Below are 19404 nucleotides of genomic sequence, written 5' to 3' on the forward strand. Positions count from 1 at the left end.
TTCGCAAATAAGATTATTGAAGAAGTCTGCAGTATGTGGGACGAACTGAAAATTGTCCACGGAAAACCCAGACACAGCCAGTCGCAAGGTTCGGTGGAGAGAGCGATCCAAGATATCGAAAAAATGTTGGCCACATGGCTGGAAACAAACAAAACGAATCAATTGTCGGAAGGCATAAAGTTCATCCAATTTATGAAAAACGGAGCTTACCATTCTGGCATTAGCTGTAGTCCATACGAAGCACTATTCGGTCGTAAGGCTAAAGTAGGATTAAAAACATTCTTACCTGCTGGTACTTTAACTGAAATTAGAATCAAAGAACATTTAAAAGCAATATTAGCAGATGAGTCCGATGATGGAGCAAAGCACCGTGGTAATTTGGATGTTAACAATACAACCGAAGATTCACAATTAGCGAATGTTGAATATCCCGGTAACGCTAACAGCCCAATAGAATATAATGCATGTGTAATAGTTGCTGTCAATGGGGAAGACAATGACAATGTGGAAGACAAGACAATTGGAGTTGAAGAAAATGAGGGACACGAAGAAGATGGCACTGAAGTTGAGAAAACTTCAAAGAAAATTCAAGAGATTCGAGATCTTGCTAAACAGTCACTTATAAAACAAACTGATAGAATGTTAAAGCATTCTAATGATAGATTCCCTGTTGCAAAAGTAGTTGAAGGTGTTAAGAGTGCGAATTCCAGAAGTTGATAGAGCTAAGGCAGATAGCCGAAATATTATTACCATTATTATTTCTGTTAAAGATGAAAGGCTGTATAAGCTAGGCACCAAGCATGGTATTTTAAACCAACTTTATGCAAGAAACGAATTTACCACCTGCAAGGAAACACTTATTTCAGTCAATGATGTGCCTGCTACTAAAATACGTCTCAGGGAATGCGCCCGTGAAGGCGCATTCCCATGCCGTCGCAAGAATGCGACATTTAAATGCATTATTTATCACATTGACCAACTGTCAAGGTTAATATTAATATTTACCGGTTATTATTAATACACACCGGACTTATCACATTGACCGTAACATATATACCATCCTATTCGCCTTTCGTAGCTTATGAAGATCACTGTTAGATTGTCGAGTTTTCATGTGAACCATATTCTGCTAGTTTCTTTATCAAAGTGATATGGGATCAATAATAATATGAAATTAATAGTGAAATGTCCTGAGAATAACTATGCTCATTACATTGCTAATTATTTTATGTTTTACAATTTTGTTTCGAAGCCCTTTGTGATGTGTAGTGCCCTGATTGAGTTAATTAATAACTATTTGGCAATAAAAATGCATCACGAAATCTCAAAGTTTCTTTATTTTTATTACAAATAAATAAATTTCTTTATATCCAGTCGTTAGAGACAAAAATGACACTGATTCTTTAAAAATGATACAAATAAGCTGAATTTTTGGGTAGAGAGTTAATTTTGGGGCCCCAAAAAATACCCAAAAAAGCTGCTACCTCCCAGCTTTCCCCTAAAACCGCTTCTGCCCGTATGGTAAAAAATGGAAAAAAACCGATTTACCAATAATCTGCACGTCATAGAAAAAATATTTCAAATAAAAAATGTAGTGGAGATCATTCTTAATGTAGCATGTTGAAAATTCCTTAAAACTATTTTATATTCAAGAATAAGAAATTTTGTAGGTTTTTTGTTTAAATATTCCCCAATTCTGTTTACATTGTGTGGTAAAAGAAGAAACATTCCAAAATATGGTTTTATTGATTTGTACGTGTTATTTCTACAAATTTGAAAGTAGTTTGATTCAAGGTCGTTTTGTGATATGTTTAACGAGAAATTTGGGTTGTTTTGGTTGCGAGAACAGGTTAGATTTAAAAAGGGTGGCATAAGTAGCCGGCCGGTATTAGGTCAGGGGGAATAAATTCAAAATCAGGTTGAAAAGGGTAACGAGAGTGGACAGACGTAGTTATGTAGTTTGCAGATGTCGGCAATACTTGTTGAAAATGCCCACGTGTTCCAGTTTTTTTTTAGGAATCCAAGTCCAAGGTTTGCATTTAGTGCCACTTCAACATCATTTTGTTTGTCCCTGGTCGTCGTTGCAGACTATAGAAGCAGTTTTTTACAACTGCTTCTATAGTCTTTTTAAAACTGAGAATAATTATGACATAGCTGTCATAGTTATTCTCAGTTTTAAAATTTTATGTTGGCATATGACAGCTGGCAACTAGCTTTAGTATTTTTAACATTAATTTATTTTGGTTTTTTTGAAGAAGGTTAACCTCTTTATGAATGGTTTCATTTTAAAGATATTTCTTTATTTATAGTAATTTACTTCTGTCACAGTTTATAGCTTAGTATTTTTTGTAAGTTTTGTAGCATCTTCCGAGTTTGTAAATAGATAATGACATGTAAGTTTTCTTTATTATTTTTGGTATAAATCTTTGTAAGTATTTATATCGTATATATTTTGTACCATTTAATATCTGTAACTGTTTGTGGTAAGACAGTAATAAATGTTACTGCCACTTTAAAAATAATAAAAAGAAATAAATGTAAATTTATTTCTCTAAACCAATTTGTCTATTTATTTTAAAAAAATCTCCTAGCCCCTTTTGTGTTTTTTTTTAGGAAGAAAGAGCCTTTTTCCTTCATCCAATAAGAGGATCCTTCAAAGCGGCGTCCATTTTAAATAGCTAGAGGTCTTTCTTGTTGTGTTTTGTCCATTTGACCAGGAGACTCATGTAAGTACCCTCTTTTTGTTTCTTTTTTGTAGTTCTTCTTCTTTAAGTTCCATCTTCTATCGAAGGTTGGAAATCATCATGGCTATGCGAACTCTGTTGACTGCCGCTCTAAAAAGTTCTGCACTACTGCATTCAAACCATTCCCTTAAGTCCTTAAGCCAGGATATTCTTCGTCTTCCCACATTTCGCGCTCCTCGGATTTTGCCTTGCAGAATAAGTTGTAATAATGCGTATTTTTGTCCCTTATCACATGTCCTAAGTACTCAAGTTTTCGTCTTTTGATAGTTAATATTATTTCCGCCTCATTTCTCATCTTTCTAGTTTCTTTCACGTTTGACACTCTTTGAATCCATGATATTCGTAGGATTTTTCTGTAACACCAAAATTCAAAGGCAACCAACTTATTCAGATGGACTTGTTTTAGTGTCCACGCTTCCAAGCCATAAAGAAGAGTAGAGAACACGTAACATCGAAGCATTCTCAGGCGTAGTTCTAACCTTATATCACGACAACAAAGAAACTTTTTTAAGTTTAATGAATGATGCATGAGTTTTTGTAGTTGCCCCAATCCAATCCCCAAGTTTCATTCATTTATTCACGACCCAGCTACTTTAAAATAAACCCTGAGTGCCGTCTACATAAGTATCGTTTATTTTGCTTGCCCTATCTGAACACCTAGTAACTTCTGTCCAAATTCTCAACCCCTTATAGCAATACCCTATGTGGTAGGCAACATATTTCGTTACAATGTGAAAATTTAAATTCGGATTTTTTAGGCATATTTCAAATGACTCACGCCTTATATATACAAGTAACCTTAATGTTGCATAACCTTATGCTTGAACAGCTAAGTAAAATCTATAAAAAAGATTACATGATCAAGCTACACTTGATGTATAAATTAGAATTATACTGATATGTAAGTATTTTCATTCATTCATTTATCTCACATTATTTTATTTTATTAAAAATGACTCATACAGTTAACATCAGAGTGAGGCTAGTCTATGGAATCTTAATATCCAATATGAATTTAAAGCACACATAATCTTTCTATTCTATTTTATTCTATCTGCTTGTCATAATTGACTGACTATTAAGTGCTCTGTACTACTCAAGTAATAATTGTTTCTTTGTTTTGTAATATACACATTTGTTTATATACACCATGTATTTCAGCTTTAGTTTCTTGATGGCCTAAAAATGCTTGTAAACAACGAAACCGGTAGCCCATTCTCTTTTACCAACTTTAATAAAAGCCTATAACGGATTGTGAGTAGAAAACTTATTTCCCTAACATTCATTAAAAAGAATGAGAAATGAAGAACTTTTCTGAGATTTTTGATTTTATTTGTAACGTCCAAGTCGTCGACCAGGTTCATATTCTGGCGACTGCTCAGCCCTGGATTCGTTTGCTGCTTATTTTCTTCCCAAGTCCATTTTACAAAGGCAAAAAATAATCAATATCTAAGCTGCGATTCAAAGTTTGCTGGTAACCGGTAAATAAACATGGTCATCAGCTTAGTTCTTATCCATTGAAGTCACGTAGTCCTCAAAGAAGGTTCCTGATTTCTTTGGAAAATGAGTATTGGTATTGGTATAATTTGGACCTCAAGCAAGTTGATTTAACTTTGAATTTCATCGTAAATAGTTGAAATCGGGATCCAAGGTAATGGATTAAACTTCGGCATTCACGGTTACGGGTTGAAAATCGGGGCCCCGAAGTAATGGTGGGTAACGGCCAAATCACTATCACAAATTTACAGCTTGCTTTAATATGGATAAAAAAAGGCTATACGGATTTGTATGAGTTTATATACACCAAATCGGCTACTAAAAAATACCTAAGATCAGAATCAATTACAGTGATGAAAATACCAAGCAGAGTTTAGTGTAATGATCAATCAGTCGATTGAAACCTTACAAATTTTAAGTATAATGTTGGTTGGGTATCTTGATGAAGTTCATTCACAACAATAAATCTTTCAATAAACTCTATTTTATACCTATATCAAGAATTCAATTCTCATTTTGTGCTTGTTGGGTTTGTTTTTTTGCTCATTACGAAAAGTTATCCCATCGATACCTTAAAAAATAACTGTGATTTGCAAAAGAGCGCGAGCGTTTAACTTATTAAAAATGATCTTCATTACGGCCCTGTAGGTTCCATTTTTTAACAGCTCTTCAATAGGCAACTTTTGTACAATTTCAATGATCCCTTATCTCTTTACCTTTCGAGAAACCAATAGGTACTATATAGAAACACTTAGATTAAAGTGACATTTTATAACGGATGTACTACTTACTGCCTAGACGTTAGACACACTTTTATGTCACCGTTGAAAACTATACTCACATCAGGGATGTTAATACAAGTATATCCGGTATACGGGAGCACTAATTGAGGCTGGCGTTTCTTGTTAATTAAAACTTTGTTCATGTAATATTCAATTTACTGCTAAAATTTAAGTTTGGATATTATTAGAAAGAGTCCTTCAATTCTATCAAATTATATGGTTTCTTTAGTTACGTATTTTTGTTTCAAGCAGATGGTATTTTGTTTTGAGCTTTTGAGCAGAAAATAAAATAAAAGCATAAAATTAAAATCTATCGGTTATGTTACGAAAAAAAGGAAGGATGAAAGGCATTACAAGACTTAATATATAAAAAACTAAACAAATAATATCTTATTTCCTTATTTTCCCAAAGGAATGAAAACACCCTCAAAAAACTTACACTATTTTCAAGAGACAACCGAAAACAAAGATATGTGTCTAGAATTAAATAGAGAATAGTTGGCTTGCTCACCAACAACAATAATTAATATATATATCAAGCCAAACTGTATCCTAAATGAACTATATAATAGAATTCATAACACCACCTGAAAGACAATAGAATATAAGATATAGAAAACAAGTTAGTTGAAACTAAGTACACTAAACATCTGGCTATCCTGTGTAAGGGTTCTCCCTTATTATCAACGGACCATCCCCCTTATTATCAATATGACCTCACAATATTCTTGAAAATGGCAACTATCTGCTGTACTGGGACCACACTGTATTCACAGACCAACCAGTGGCACATATTAGACCAGATCTCATCCTAATTGTTGCCAGTAGGTTGTCCTTTTTCCTCAACATAAGACAAGAACCAAACTTCTTAGTGGTTGATTATGAAAGACTCTCATTAATCTTCGTCGAAGTAAGCACAATTCGAAATGGAAGTAATAGTAGATTGTGAGTTTAAGTATTTTTGCTATGTATTTAAAGACCACTTTGCTATGTCTAGTATACACGTTTAATCGAAATGTAATTTTACGTAGAGCGCGTGATTAGTTGTTGAGGACTGTAGACAATAACTTTGTTTACGGCGGCTCTAAATAAATTAGCGGTGGTCTCTTGATTCCATTCTCGGATATTTCGGAGCCATAATTTTCATCTTCGGCCTGGGCCTCTATTTCCGGCGATCTTACCCTGTAGTATGAGATGTAGACGGTTATACCTCTCTGATGTCTCATTACATGACCGAAATATTGTAACTTTTGAATTTTTATCGTTTTTGTTATTTGTGTGCTCTTTTTCATTCGATGTAAAACTATTTCATTTCTTATTCGATCAACCCAACCTATCCGCAATACTCGTCGATAAACCCACACATCAAAGGCCTCCAATTTTTTCATTAATCTCTCTTTAAGGATCCAGCTCTCCATATCATACTACAATGTGGAGAATATGTAGCAGCGTATAAATCTGTTTTAAGGTTTAACGTGATACCTCTATTAATTAGACTTTTCTTTAGTTTATAGAAGGCGCCTCTGGCTTTTTCAATCCGTATTCTTATTTCTTTATTTATATCCCAGTTATAGTTAACGCTTGCGCCCAAATAGGTAATATTGTGGACCCTTTCTAACTCTAATCGATACGCTCTGAGGTTCGTTGGTTGTAACTCCGTTTTGCTGACAACCATAAGTTTTGTCTTAGAAGTATTAAGTTTTAGCCCATATTAATCACATGCTTCGGTTACCTTGTTTGTAAGTAGTTGCAGGTCTTTTTCATTGGAGGCAATAAGTACCGTGTCGTCTGCCTATCTGAGATTGTTGACATTAATTCCGTTGATTTTAATGTCTGTATCTTCAACTAAGGCTTCTTTGAAAATAAATTCGGAGTAGATATTAAAAAGTAGAGGCGATAGAATACATTCTTGCTTTACTCCACGTCGTATTTCCACTGCTTTCGTCTTGTTGTGTCCAATTCGTATGTTTCTCTTTGATGCCAATACAAATTTTTGATAATACGGAGGTCTCGGTCATCAATTCCTACCTGTTGCAAGACACCTATAAGTTTGTCATGGTTTACTCGGCTAAAGGCCTTTTCAAAGTCGATAAAACACATATATACCGATTGTTCGATATCCATACATCTCTGAACCATGACCTGCAAACTAAAAAGTGCTTCTCTGGTTCCAACTTTGTTTCTGAAAGCAAATTGTATTTGACTTAGTTGTACTTTTATTTTGTTGTAAATTCTCGAGTGCAATATTCTTAGGAAAATTTTCAGTAGATAACTCATCAGACTGATAGTGCGATGATTGTTACACTGTTTGGCATTTAATTTTTTCGGTATCATTACAAATGTTGACAGTAGCCAGTGTGTTGGTATATGTTCTGTTTCGTATATTTTATTGAAGAGGCTTAGAAAAAATGTTTACCCTTATCGTTGAGTAGTTTGTTTATTAGCTTGGAATTTCAACTGCACCGGTTGCTTTCCTATTCTTTGATAGCTTTATAGCTCTTTTTATTTCATCCAGTGTTATATTTGTACCAGTCGATATATTTTCGATTTGAATTTCTGTTCTATCGTCATCAAACAGCTCCTCAATATATTGGTTCCACCTCTCTGATCTGTCTTGTTCATTAACTATAATATTTCCTTGTTTATTAAGTAAACTACTTGCAGTTGATCTATATGTTCCAGTTATTTCTTTCACCTTTTTGTAGATAATAAACGTGTCATTCTTTTTCTGCAGTTCTTCTATTTCAAGCATTTGTTGCTGTACCAATTTTCTTTTGCATTCCGGATTTTCCTTGGAATAGATAGAGAATATAGAGAGATAGTCGCCCGACTACGGACTTTACTACTAACTTTTAAAGCGAAGAACCGGCAATTTATAGGGATTTTTAATAGGAAGAAAATTTTATTGGTTGTCTAGTTTGTAAATTCAAAGCAATAAAATGTTTTTATGATAGACTAATAAGAAACCTCTTAGTAAAAATAGAACGTCAAAAAATACAGGTGTGTGATTTTTGGCTGACAGTTTCATATCTTTAAAGCAATAAAATATTTTTAGGCTGGCAATTAAAATTTTTTAGTGAGAATAAAACATGCAGGTGTGGATTTACAGTGTTTGTTTTGTACCGAACGGCAGATAGGTATCAAAATAATCCTTTCCTATAATAGAAATTTCTTATAATTATAATACAAATAATCGGCCTAAAATGCAGTTGTAAAATAAGGTGAAGGTATTAAAATTTAAAAGAGTTATGATGTAAAAAACTTAAAGACATTTAACGAAAAACTCAAGCTTTTTTGTGAGTAAAGATACACTTACAAAGAAATGTAATGAAGGGAATTATAATACAGAGACGATTCCGTACTATTAAATAGAAAATATTAGTACACTGGAGTGCAAAATTAACCGGACACCCAGATTTTTCCCAAAAACTGGCGTTTAAAAATGTCCAAGCCGTTCCCAATTGAGTGTTTAAATGAAAATGAAAATTTAAAAGTAAAATTTATTACAAATCAAGAATGTAACAAAAAAAAAAGAATAAAAATTCAAAAAATTTCAAAAACTGCCAAGACACAAAAATTACTATTATTTTTTAATTTAAAATGTTCAAAATGAAAAATGATAGTAAGGTGTATTACCTAAACGAGCCTAATTACAACTCTTATTAGGCATACTTCGGATTTAGGCAGCAAATTCTTTCTAAGATAGGAAGAAGAATGAGAGGCAGACCCCGAAGATCTTTCAGAGATGAGGTGGACGAAGCAATGAGTAGAAGAAACCTACAGGAAGGGGACTGGCTAAACAGGAAAAATTGGAGAAAACGGTTGAGTGAAGGAATACAGTGAAAACTGTGGAAATCCTTGTATATATATATTCTTCCTGAGAGATTTACTCCCATTCATCATGAACTGCTTGCTCCAAGTCATTAATAATTTGAAACTTAACATGGTAACGTCGATTGTGTCGTCCCAGAATATCCTATGTTTGCTCTATTGGACTTAATTCTACACTCCTTGGGGTCATGGTAATAAAGGACTTCTAATTTTATTCAAGTAAGTAATCGCGTGTTATTCTTGTAATGTGCGGACAAGCCTCACCTTGCATCAGACAAAAGTTTCCATTAACAAATGACGCAAATATCACTACATGATCTTCCAGTATACCTTTCAGCACTTAAATTGCCCCCTCGAATTGTAATAAGTTATGTATGAGCCTCTATGGAAATGACTGTGCACACCATTATACCACATTCACCAAATTGAACACTGAAAGTAAAACAAAAGTGATAATAACGTTCACTAGCTCTTCTCTTAATCTTAGGACACCAATAGGATGAGTACCTGGTAAGCCTGGTGAAGAGTACCGTACCCCATTCTTTAACACACCAATTAAGATGTTAGCGAGCGAAGTGTAAACGTGACCTCTGATAATCTACTGGTAATACAGGTCCCCTGGCAGATATTCTGGACCTTAATTTATATTCATTTAAGCATTTTTTAATATTATTAATGGAAATTGTATTTCTATGAACATTATTTAATTGTTAAACAAGTGCTGGTGCTGATAATGTGCGATCGTGTAACGCTTGCAATGTGATAAAGCGACCTTCAGCATGACTTGTGGTACTTCGTCTACATTGACCTGGCCTCCTGGTGTATAATCCTGTTTTCCGAAATCTTTGTATTACCTTAAACGCTGTACTTCGAGAAATTCCTAAAACATTTGCGATGTAACGAATGCTCCGCCCATCATACTGTAAACAAACAGCTTAATCTACTTCTTTTAGTGTCATCATTTTATTGCAATTTTTTAAACGAAAAAAAGAAAAAAAAACTAAAGCCAAACTTGTAACCACATAAAATACTAAATGAAGCTTAAAATAATATAATAATAATGAAGCTGTATAATAATTGAAGACACTATTTCACATTAGGAGTGGCAACACGGTAACCAAAACGTAAACAAATATCTTATTTTTCGTCTGCAATAAACTCAATTTCTGAGAGTTGTAACGAGAAATAAATTATTGAAAATATCCAGCGAACAATATAAGGAGAGTGCTAAGAAAAAAACTTTAAAATCGATGAAATAACATCCGAAAACACCAAGGCCCTATAAAAAGTAAGATCGCTATAATTGATAAGCCTAATTAACATCAAAGCATAGAAACGAAACTTTGAAATTGCGACGTTGCCGTTGTGAGTAAGTAGACTTTTGGGGTAGACACAGAAAAATAACAACGGTTAATAAACATAAAATAAATACGGCAAACGCTGTCTTCTCTGAACTGTTGAGGTGGAAGACAGAGTTTGGCGCCGGAAAATGGAAAAATATTTGAAAAATTTAGACAGTGATGATACACTTTCAGAAGGAGGGTCAAAAAGGGAGGACAGATATACAGACAGCAAGGAAGAAGATAACATTTTCAGAAAGAGCAAGAAGTTCTCGAGAGCACCAACAAAAACTCCAGAGAAAAAAAATAATAAAAAAGCTCATAATGGAAAACAGAGAGCTGAGAAAAGAAAATGCAGAACTAAAACAAGAAAATATACAGATCAAGCAAGAACTCAGAGAAATAACAAAAACCATGGAAGTTATGGAAAAACACCTACGAATAAATAACCTAGTTATGAACGGCCCAAGGATAGACACATATGAGCAAGCAGGGTTAAAAGGAACAATCAACAATTTCATCAAACAACATATAGGGGTAGGGGTTAAAATAAGGAATTCTCACAAGTTAGGCGAAAAAACATGCCTAATTGAATTAGAAAACCAAGAAGAAAAAAGAAAAATAATGGAAAAAAGCACAAGTTAAAAGAAATTAAGGAGTACAAAATATATATCAACGAAGATGCAACCATAAATGAACTCAAGATTGGAGTAAAAAATATATGGGAAAATAACAGCGAATGGAAATGGAATGACAAAGAAGGTGCAATAGTTAAAAAAACATCAAAAAACTAGCAACTAAATGTACTACTGGAATAACGTTGACTAAACAAGCACAGAACAAGGTTAGCGATAATACAAAAAAGGAAAAAAGAGGAAAAAAATGAAAACTGGACCAAAATATAAGAAAACATGTCGAAAAGAACACTTACTTTTAGGAACATGGAATGTTAGAGGCACATATGGAGAAGGCAAACATAAACATTTAGCGAGAGAAATCGAAAAGTTCCATTTTGACATAGTAGCTTTACAGGAGACGAAACAGCTGGGAAATGATATATTAGAAATAGAGGATACAGTGTTCTTTAACAGCGGCGGAAAGAATCGAACGTTAGGCACAAGTTTTATGATAAGAAAAGAGCTAAAAGAAGCAATAGTAGAGTTTAAACCAGTATCAGACCGCATATGTAGTATCAGGTTCAAGGGAAAATACCAAAAAATCACCCTCATAAATACTCACCCGCCTTCAGAAGAAAAAGATAATGATGTAAAGAGAATGTTTCTACAGTGAATTAAACAGAACAATCGAAAATATACCCATATATGATATGAAAATTATTTTTGGCGACACAAATGCCAAGTATTTAGACCGACAATATATATATATATATATATATATATATATATATATATATATATATATATATATATATATATATATATATTGAAAAAGTTGTATTTTATTAATTTTATTTTTATTTATAATAAATGTTGTAATTTTTAAAATATGTGGTTCATTGTTTAATTTAATATATACCTCAGCTAGCTCAATTATGTGTTCTAAGCAATCTGTCACTGTGTGACGTCGACTCTGTAGTCTCCTGGTAGAGTTCAAAAAGAAATTAAACCAAAATTTACTTTAGACTTTTGATAAATTAACCCAAATGAAGCACGTTATTTATTAATATTGAACAAATTTAATATAAACAATAAAATTCGTCTGCAACTTAGGTTGCCTTTAAAAATTTACAAAAATAGGAATCGTATAAATCTTAATGTGGTTTAGTGTCGTGACAATAAAAATTTATTACAAAATGTGGAGACTCTCTACAAGTACCTAAAAACTAAATAAATATTGCAACTTTATAAAGTGTTTAAATGAACTATAAAGAAAAAGAAAATGAACATTTTATTCCGCTGACTTTTAACTTGCATTCAAATATAATCAAAATTTCAAATGATCCCCAAAATTATTATCCAACCTCACTTTAAAACAGTTCTGATTTATTTAAAGAAAACTAACTACTCGCAAAATAATCGGTGAAACTGGAATATCAATCCTCTCTTCGGAAGTTAAGGTACGTACTATTCTATTTTTAATTTAATGATCATTAATATTTTCAATTTTTTTTAAGGCCTATCGCAATTATGTTAATTCATGAATTTTAATTTTCTCAATTTAAATGACATTTCTGTACTCCAATAATAATTTATAAGTCAAATTGTTTCTCTTACTCTCTGGAACAAATTCTGGATATCTCTGCTGTGGAAACTGTGGAAAAACTAAAATTCTAATTAGACGAGTTAAAAAAAAAACTCCTGACCTATTCCACAGTTTCAGGGCTCCCCTTCGTCGAAAAATCCTCGTCGGCCTCCCCAAAAAACCTATTATCCGTTCTTTTTTTTTTCGTCTTCTATTTTTTTTAAACCATAAAACTGTCCTGTTCTGACACATTTGTCAATCCACATTAATTTCTCATAATCACTTTAATCATATCTAATTTGGGAATTTATAAAAAAAATGTTCAGATATAAAACTTATTCTATTACAATGCTAATACAATTTATTCTTTTTATCTCCACATCATTGTAATTTCTTATTTAACAAAACCCCTATTAATTTAGCTCCCACAGACTTGCTTGACAGTTTAAATATTTTTTAAGAATTCTTCTTTTTTTGTTCTTTTTAAGGTTTAGACGATTCACCTATACACTAGGCAACTATACTATTCAGAAATTATTAACACTATACCAGGTAAGTCAAAATTAATTTATTTAACAATTTACTAATCTTTTTCTCTCTTTTATTTTAGAGTCGAACCCACATTGTGATGGCTTCATGAAATTCATGAACAACAAACTCATATAAAAATCCATTTAAGTTGTATCCTTTTTAACATATTGAAATCATTTCAATATATATATATATATATATATATATATATATATATATATATATATATATATATATATATATATATATATCTAAATAAATACAGGGTATTTCAAAAATGTATGTCATAAATTTTTTTTGAAGTTATACTTCTATACGCGCGCTCCACGTTGAAAATTTGTATGGGAGTGAATCTGTGAAATCATTACATATGTAAGATAATAAGTAAGGGAGAGACAGAAGATATATTTTCTCTCTCTTCCTCTCTCGAATATAAAAATGTTCCTTTTGTATATATATTTAATATTATATATATATATATATATATATATATATATATTATATATATATATATATATATATATATATATATATATATACATATAATAATATATATATATAATAAAATATTTATTAATATTATTATTTATGTGATATGTTTTGTATTATTTATTAAATGTTCATAATTATATTAGTCTTTTGTATTTCAAAATAATAATCTCAATAAATCACTGTATGACCCAGAACTGTCAATTTTGAAATGCGTCTGTGTCATGTCCTCGGTAGTGTAGTAGTCAGTATCCCCGCCTGTCACGCGAGAGACCGGGGTTCGATTCCCAGTCGGGGAGGGCTTTTTTATTAATATGATTGAATTACTTATGAATATTGCATTTTAATTTGTATTGTACTATTATATTGAATTATGTTGCACTGTATTGTAGTGTATTTTTTTTATGTATATTATTGTCATTTTTAAATACTTTTGAATATTGCAGTCGCAGTGTATTGTATTTTTATATTAATAACAAAATAAGCAATGAATTTTACTGCAGAGTATGTGTAAAAAAATTTTACCATTCAACTGATTTCATACATATATGAAAATAAAAATATACATTTTCATCAAAATATTGATTCAATTCTTCATTTAGTATACTCCTATTACAGATCAAATGTTCTTTATTAATTGTTAGTAAGTTGTTATTAATTCTGTTTCTCTTTCTGCTATGTCTTACCTATAGCATTACATATGTAATGATTGTGCAGATTGACTCCCAAATAAATTTGTAACGGCGAATGCATGTATAGAAGTGTAACTTCTACCGCACCCGTTTTTTTTTTATTTTAATTAACGTGTCTCGACTACGAGGTCATTGACACGATGACAGTATAATACAATATAAAGTATATACAATTTTACATTTGACAATATACAGTACTTATTTTTTACAAATTTAATCGTTACACATAATTATTAAACTTTAGAGTTTACTAAGCACTTCAATGTCTTTTAAATATTTAAACAGGTTTACAAATTTTTGAGTTTCACTTAACATTTCTTTAATATTATCTCCCAACTGGCGTTGTTTTCTTTTAGCAGAAAGATGCGGACATTCTATAATAAAATGTCTGACTGTTAAGAGACTGCTGCAATGGCCGCATGAAGGTGGATCGGTAGATGCCATTAGAAAACCATGTGTAAGACGAGTGTGTCCAAGTCTTAATCTTCTTAGAATAACCTTGTGTCTTCTGGGCATAGGTGGTAGCTCTAAGGAAGGTATAACTGGTTGTATATCGTGTAAGTGACTCTGATTTGTGTTTCAATTAGCTTGCCATTTGTCATATATACGCTTTTTAAACATTTTCTTAATATCATTATGCAACTGGATATTTGATATAGGTATATCCAAAGTAGAAGCTTCTTTTGCGGCTACATCTGCAGCCTTATTTCCTACAACTCCTACATGTGAAGGTATCCAGACAATAGTGACAATTACTCCATGATCCGTAAGTTTATTATATATGTCATGTATTAAATTTACCAGAGGATGGTCTGAGAACATGTTTTTGATTACTTGTATTGATGATAAGGAGTCTGTGCAAATCGCTACATTGCGGTCAGTTGGTTCCAACATACGAAAAGCCTCTACGATACCGTATAGTTCTGCAGTGTATACACTACAAACGGCAGGAAGTTTGATTAGTTTTGTAATGCTGAAAGAGGAAACAACAGCACTACCCACCCCTACATCATTTTTAGAGGCATCTGTATAAAGAACTTTACGAAACTGATTTCGATTAAGTATATCTAGGAACAGTTGTTTAATTATAGCTTTAGGAGTATCATGTTTATTGAAAGAGCAAAGGGAAGTGTTGACATTCGGAAGTTGCTTATGCCACGGAGGATGTGTAGAGATATGAAAGGGTGAAGTTGCAGAAAGATCAAAACCGTCGAGAATAGAATTTAATATGCAAGAGAGGGGTTGTGCAGCTCTAGTGGTCTGAGAATGACGAATGAGATTATTTGATTGTATAATTAGTTGATAGACTGGATTTTGTGGATTGGCTGATAAGCTAGCTGCATATGACAAAAGAAGATGTTGTCTCCTTAACCAGAGTGGTGGTTCGTTAGCTTCACAATACATACTTTGAGCTGGGCTAGATCTGAAGGCACCTAAGCAGATCCTAAGACCCGTATTGTGTACGGAGTCAAGAGTTTTCAGATGTGACTTGGAGGCAGACATATAGACAAAACTACAATAGTCTATTTGAATGAAAATGTGCTAAACTTTTTAGGATATTAATATTTTTTAAGCAGTTGGCTTTCGTTTCCTGTATGTGTGTATTCCAAGTAAGTCTGGAGTCGAAGGTCAGTCCTAAGACTTTATGATGATCAATAACATCTAGTAATACTCCGTTGTATGTCAAAATTGGATTATCTTTTGTCGTTTTTCTGCTAAATCTCATGATTTTAGTTTTTTGAGAAGAGAAGGAAAGCCCAATATGCCTCGACCACCTTTCTATATTATCAATGGCTGTTTGCATTAGTCAACAGGTTGTTTCGGTATTCTTTCCTCTGCAAAAGAGTACAAGGTCATCAGCGTATAATGCGTGTTTAACTGGAAGATGAATACTTTTGCCTCCATCATTAAATGCCAAACTAAACAGAGTTGTGCTTATAACAGAACCTTGTGGTACTCCATCATGTTGAATACGAGTAGATGACCGCTTTCCGTTTAAAATAACTTTAAAAGTTATTTTATCTAAAAAATTCTACACAAAGTAGTATATGTTTCTACCAAGTCCACATTGTTGAAGATTTTGGAGTATTATAGATTTTTGAACAGTGTCAAAGGCTCCTTCTACATCAAAAAAGGCTGCTAATAAATCTTGTTTACAGGCCATAGAGTCGGAAATATGTGACTGTAAAATTACCAAATTATCTGATGTAGAACGATGAGATCTAAAACCGGATTGTGCCGGTGAAATAACTCTATTTTTTTTCCAAAAACCAGACCAATCTTTTGTTTACCATTTTCTCCATTAATTTGCACATGGTACACGTCAGTGATATTGGCCTATATGAATTAGATAAGCTTTGTGTTTGGTTATGAACTTCTTTAATTGGTATAATATATGATTCTCGCCACAGCTTAGGAAAATTATAACTGTTCCAAATACCGTTGTAAAATTTTAATAAAACAATGATGCAAGGAGTCGATAATTTCTTTAAGAATATGAAAGGAATGTCATCTGGACCAGAGGCTGTGTTTTTACACAAATCGAGTGCGGTCATTAGTTCCTCTAAGGTAAATGGTGTGTTAATAGGATCGATTTCTTGTACAGTTTTTATTGTGGAGGCCTTTTCAGTTAATGTGCCTGATATGTTAGTTGAGTATTGCCTTTTGAATTTTTGTTCAAACTTATCAGCTAGTAAATTGGCAATGCGTTGTGTGTCATTGATAACGATGTTTTCATAACTTATACTTTGAATACCAAAACTTGTCCTTCGGCCCCGCATTTGTCGTATTTTCGTCCATACTTCGGCAGAAGGAGTGTTGGTTGTTAGTGATGAAGCATATTCTCTCCATGAAATTTTCTTGTTTTCTTTTAGCACGTATTTTTCTCTGGCCTTTAGTTTTTTAAATTACACAAAATCTTCGTTATTTCGAGTTCTTCGATATCTGTTTAATGCTTTTTTGCATTGACGAACTGCATATTCACAGTCCTTATTCCACCATGGTACTTTCTTCCGTGTACAGGTTGTAGAAGTTTTGCCAATATGTAAATCAGCTGCAGAGATAATGCAGTGGATAAAAAGGTTCAGAGATTCGTCTATGTCATCAGAAAGAGACAGAAGTGGAAGTTTTTTTTCGAGATACGAGCAGAAGCCAATCCAATCTGCATTGGCGATTCGCCATTTGGGTACATTATAATTGCTAGATTTATTTTCGCTATTTGAAATCAGAATTGGAAAGTGATTGAGACTGCAAAGAGACTGTCGAGGACATGCCAGTTTAATAGAGATGATGACTCTGAGGTCAGAAAAGCTCAAATCAATTGCTGAAAATGTGCCAGAAGATATATTGCAGTATGTGCTTGATCCGGTATTTAATAGACAAGTGCTAGAACAATTTAATACATTTTCAATGACTTTTCCCCTTCCACAGGTTTTATCAGAGCCCCACATAATATTATGTGCATTGAAATCACCCACAAGAAGATAAGGAGTGGGGAGTTGATGGCTTAAATCATACAGTTCCTCTTCTGAAAGTTTGTAATTAGGTGGTATGTAAATGTTACATACTGTAATTTGGCTGGGGCACCAGATGGAGACTGCGACTGCTTCAATGCCAGTAGTGAGTATGTGATGTGTAGAAAACAGATCTCTGGAAACAAAAATTGAGGTGCCGCCACTGGCTCTCAGGAAGTCCTTTCGTAGACAATGGTAACCTTCGTAATTTTTAAGTTGTCCAATTTTGGTATCTTTGAAGTTTGTCTCTTGTAAACATATAAAATCTGCTTCTGTTTCTGCGATCAATTGTTGGATTCTTTCGTATCTTGGATAGAAGCCGTCACAATTCCATTGAATTAATTTGAAAAGTAACTAAGTAATTAAAAGGTAGATTTTTGGGACCTTTGTGATGTATCTGAGAGATAATCGTCGTCAGTTGATGATTGTGATACTTTAGCGTTGCTATTATCTGTGGTTAAATATTTCTTTAATTTTTTCGTTGTTCTAGTAACTCTACCCTTAACAGATCTTTCTGTTAAAGAAGGATATATCTTATACATATCGTCCAACAGGACCTGTATATCTGTAGTAATTTGCAGAGCTTCGATTATTGGATTGCCGTTGCCAAATGAGTTCTCGAGGAATGCAATAATCTGATCAGCTGTTAACGAATAGTCATTCGGATTTGTGTTACAGAGATTTTGTATAATTGTCTTTGTGTTGTCTGATAGAATAGCTTCGTTTGTGGACTGCATCCTAGGTTTCTTCTTAACTAATTTTGGTTTATCAGTTCTGGAGGAGTGCTCAGGAGGGGGCATTACATCAACGTTGGATGTCTGGTCTTCAAGAGAATTTGTGTCATTAGTTGATGAATGCAGTTGTTTGGCACCTAGTGCTGGTAATAATGTAGTTGCTTCAAGATTCTCAGAATTTGTATCAACTATTGTAGTTTACAAAGGAAACACTCCATACGATCTGTAGACAAGAATATTCTATATGCGATATTCTCATGCTGTATTAAAAGTGACGTTTAAAGCTCGTAGCTCTCAGTAGCTGGAATAATGTAGACTTGACGTCTGAAACTCATAATATGCAAGTACTCATCTCCTGGGATACCTGCCTTTAATAATGATATAGGCGACACCATTTGAAGTCCGAAATCTTTGAGTGCCTGTTCTATGACCTCGTTAGGTATGGATGGACAGACATTTGATATTAATATTCTCTTAGCTGGAGAAATTAGTCTTCTTATACTCAGCTCAACGGAATTTACAGTTACAGTGGAAGGCTCTAATATAAGCTGGTCTACAAGTTCGGTTCTTGATAAGTAGATACATACTCGGTTGTTTGATATTTTCGATGCAAAACAAACATTTTTGGGATTAACGATGCTTTAACTTAACTGCTTTAACTTAGTCCAATAACACAAGATTGGGATGAGAATGTATGATAATTGCTTGTTCTTTTTTTGGAAAAATATGTTTAGGTCTTGTTTTGGCTGCAGCAACGTATGAAGATGTAGGTGTATTGTTTTCTCCGTCATTCGTTAACATTATTGATTTAGTTACGTTTGAAGTAGTTTGTTCAATTTGGTTGCCCTTGTAGTCAAAAGCAACAGGTTTAGGATTATCCATAGTGGTTGTAATTATTGGCTAGTATCTAGATAATAACAACACAGCATTTCGTATTACTGGTTGCCTATAAAATTGGCGTAAAGCGAAAGGCGATTTGAAATATATTAGTGTTTCACTAATGAGCACAAAAAAGTTCAAAGATAAACAAAATAAACAGTTCAATGCAAC

The 19404-nt window shown here is 33.0% G+C and overlaps 1 protein-coding gene across 1 annotated transcript; it reads right to left on the reverse strand.

Annotated features, from left to right (window-relative positions):
* Positions 1–14687: 14687 nt before the first annotated feature.
* LOC140451255 (uncharacterized) lies at positions 14688–15611 on the reverse strand. Its single transcript, XM_072544993.1, has one exon. It carries the CDS (start codon positions 15609–15611, stop codon positions 14688–14690), a length of 924 nt encoding a protein of 307 aa, XP_072401094.1.
* Between the last annotated feature and the right edge of the window lie 3793 nt (positions 15612–19404).

The sequence above is a fragment of the Diabrotica undecimpunctata genome, chromosome 9, assembly GCF_040954645.1.
Source record: "Diabrotica undecimpunctata isolate CICGRU chromosome 9, icDiaUnde3, whole genome shotgun sequence".
Taxonomy (NCBI): domain Eukaryota; kingdom Metazoa; phylum Arthropoda; class Insecta; order Coleoptera; family Chrysomelidae; genus Diabrotica; species Diabrotica undecimpunctata.